The sequence below is a fragment of the Etheostoma cragini genome, chromosome 8 (assembly GCF_013103735.1).
Source record: "Etheostoma cragini isolate CJK2018 chromosome 8, CSU_Ecrag_1.0, whole genome shotgun sequence".
In the NCBI taxonomy this organism is placed as follows: domain Eukaryota; kingdom Metazoa; phylum Chordata; class Actinopteri; order Perciformes; family Percidae; genus Etheostoma; species Etheostoma cragini.
In genome coordinates, this window is record NC_048414.1 from 367,702 (window position 1) to 370,213 (window position 2,512).

A 2,512-nucleotide genomic window follows, 5' to 3' on the forward strand; every position below is an offset into this window, starting at 1 on the left:
GTATCTGAAGTCTCTTTATATAGACCTTAGTGGTCCCTAATACTGGATCTGGAGTCTCTTTATATAGACCTTAGTGGTTTCTATGGATGTTATCATCATCATATAATAGACACAATGCAGACTCAGCTGTTTTCTTTCTTCACATAGTTTTGTTTCTGTTCCTTTCGCTGTTGTTGTCATGGACACAGTCATTGTCTCTGTTGTTTGAGACTACATGAGACAGACGCAGTCACGCGTGTCCCATGGGGACAACACCCATGTGTGATAAGTGATTAACCACGGTGGAATGTAACTCAACCTGACAACCTGCACCGCGCACAGGTACAAAGTACAGGTTCTTATTGTGCCTCTCTGAGACGACACACACACACACACACACACACACACACAGAGGGACAGACGCACCATAACCAAAACCAAAACCACCAGTTCCACTGAGAGAGAGGACATCTGCAGGAGGGAGTACTGGGAATACTACGTCTTCAACCAGCTGCTGGATCCACAAACCGAGCCAGAGTTTTAGGTCTCAGGGACCAGGGAGTGGCGGTCTGCCTGCCGGGTTTCCTGGTTCACTCGGAGACTCAATGGCTTCCAGATTAGAGAAAGATCTCTGCTGTTCGATCTGCCACGAAGTCTTTAAAGATCCAGTTCTTCTGTCATGCACCCACAGCTTCTGTAAAGACTGTCTGCAGAGGTGGTGGAGACGGAAAAAACCACGTAAGTGTCCACTTTGTAATACAAGTTCAAAGACAAATCCGCCTTTAAACCGTGTGTTAAAGAACCTGTGTGAGACTTTCTTAGAGGAGAGAGATCAGAGACCTTCAGAGGGTCTCTGCAGTCTGCACTCGGAGAAACTCCAACTCTTCTGTCTGGACCATCAGCAGCCGGTGTGTCTGGTCTGCAGAGACTCCGAGACACACTCCAACCACCGGTTCAGACCCGTCGATGAAGCTGCACGACAACCCAGGAAGGAGGTCCAGGACAATCTGGAGCCCTTAAAGAAGAAGTTAGAGAGATTTGAACAATCTAAAATGGAATTTGATAAAAGGGCAAAACACCTGAAGGTCCAGGCCCGACGCACAGAGACCAAGATTAGGGCCCAGTTTAAGAAGCTTCGCCAGTTTCTAGAAGAGGAAGAGGAGGCCCGGTTGGCTGCACTGAGGGAGGAAGAGGAGCAGAAGAGTCAGAGGATGAAGGAGGAGATGGAGGCTCTGAGCAGAGACATAGCAGCTCTTTCAGACTCAGTCCGAGCCACAGAGGAGCAGCTGAGAGCTGAAGACATCTCGGTCCTGATCCACTACCAGGCTGCAGTGGCAAGAGTCCAGCAGCTCCTCCTGCTGGCTGGTCCACAGCTGCTCTCAAGAGCTCTGATAAACGAGGCCCAACACCTGGGCAACCTGGGCTTCAACATCTGGACCAAGATGAAGGACCTGGTCTCCTACACTCCTGTGATTCTGGACCCAAACACTGCTGATGAACACTTCCTCCTGTCTGAGGATCTGACCAGCGTGAGACTCGGAGTAAGTCAGGACCTTCCTCTTAATGAAGAGAGGATTGATGACATCAACACTGTCCTGGGCTCTGAGGGCTTTGACTCTGGGACTCACAGCTGGGATGTTGAGGTTGGAGACAATAAAAACTGGTCTCTGGGTGTGTTATCAGAGTCTGGCCACAAGACGGGAGACATACACTCTGGACTATGGAGAATATGGTTCTGTTTAGATGAATACTCAGCGTGGTCACCACTAGATCCCAGAAAGGAGCTCCCAGACCAGAAGAAGCTCCGGAGGATCAGAGTGACTCTGGACTGGAACAGAGGAAAACTGTCCTTCTCTGATCCTGATACTAACACACTCATACACACCTTCACACACACTTTCACTGAGAAGATGTTTCCATATATAAGAACTGAGGACGAACCCCTGAGAATCTTACCTGTGAAGGTCTCGGTGACGGTAGGACCAGAGAAACAGAGGGTCCTGGTGGTGGTGGTGCTGATGGTGGTGCTGATGCTGATGCTGATGTTCTACTTATTATATTATTTAGTATATTAGTCTCTGAGTCTTTGAGTAACATGTCACCATGTTGTCCTGACGTTGTTGTTAATTGTCATGGTAACGAGACAACAAGACATGTTTAATTTCCAGTAAAAAAAGAAATAATGTAAAACTAATATAAGCCTCTGTCCTGGTGGACCTGTCCTGGTGGATCTGTCCTGGTGGACCTGTCCTGGTAGGCCTGTCCTAGTGGACCTGTCCTAGTGGACCTGTCCTGGTAGGCCTGTCCTGGTGGACCTGTCCTGGTGGACCTGTCCTGGTGGATCTGTCCTGGTGGACCTGTCCTGGTAGGCCTTTCCTAGTGGACCTGTCCTGGTGGGCCTGTCCTAGTGGACCTGTCCTAGTGGACCTGTCCTGGTGGACCTGTCCTGGTAGGCCTGTCCTGGTAGGCCTGTCCTGGTGCCTGTCCTAGTGGACCTGTCCTGGTGGACCTGTCCTGGTGAATCTGTCCTGGT

The 2,512-nt window shown here is 49.8% G+C and overlaps 1 protein-coding gene across 1 annotated transcript; it reads left to right on the top strand.

The window, feature by feature from the left end:
- Positions 1 to 427: 427 nt before the first annotated feature.
- Positions 428 to 2,054, top strand: LOC117948959 (nuclear factor 7, brain-like). The gene has a single exon (XM_034878930.1). It carries the CDS (start codon positions 585 to 587, stop codon positions 2,052 to 2,054), a length of 1,470 nt encoding a protein of 489 aa, XP_034734821.1. The 5' UTR covers positions 428 to 584.
- Positions 2,055 to 2,512: the final 458 nt, after the last annotated feature.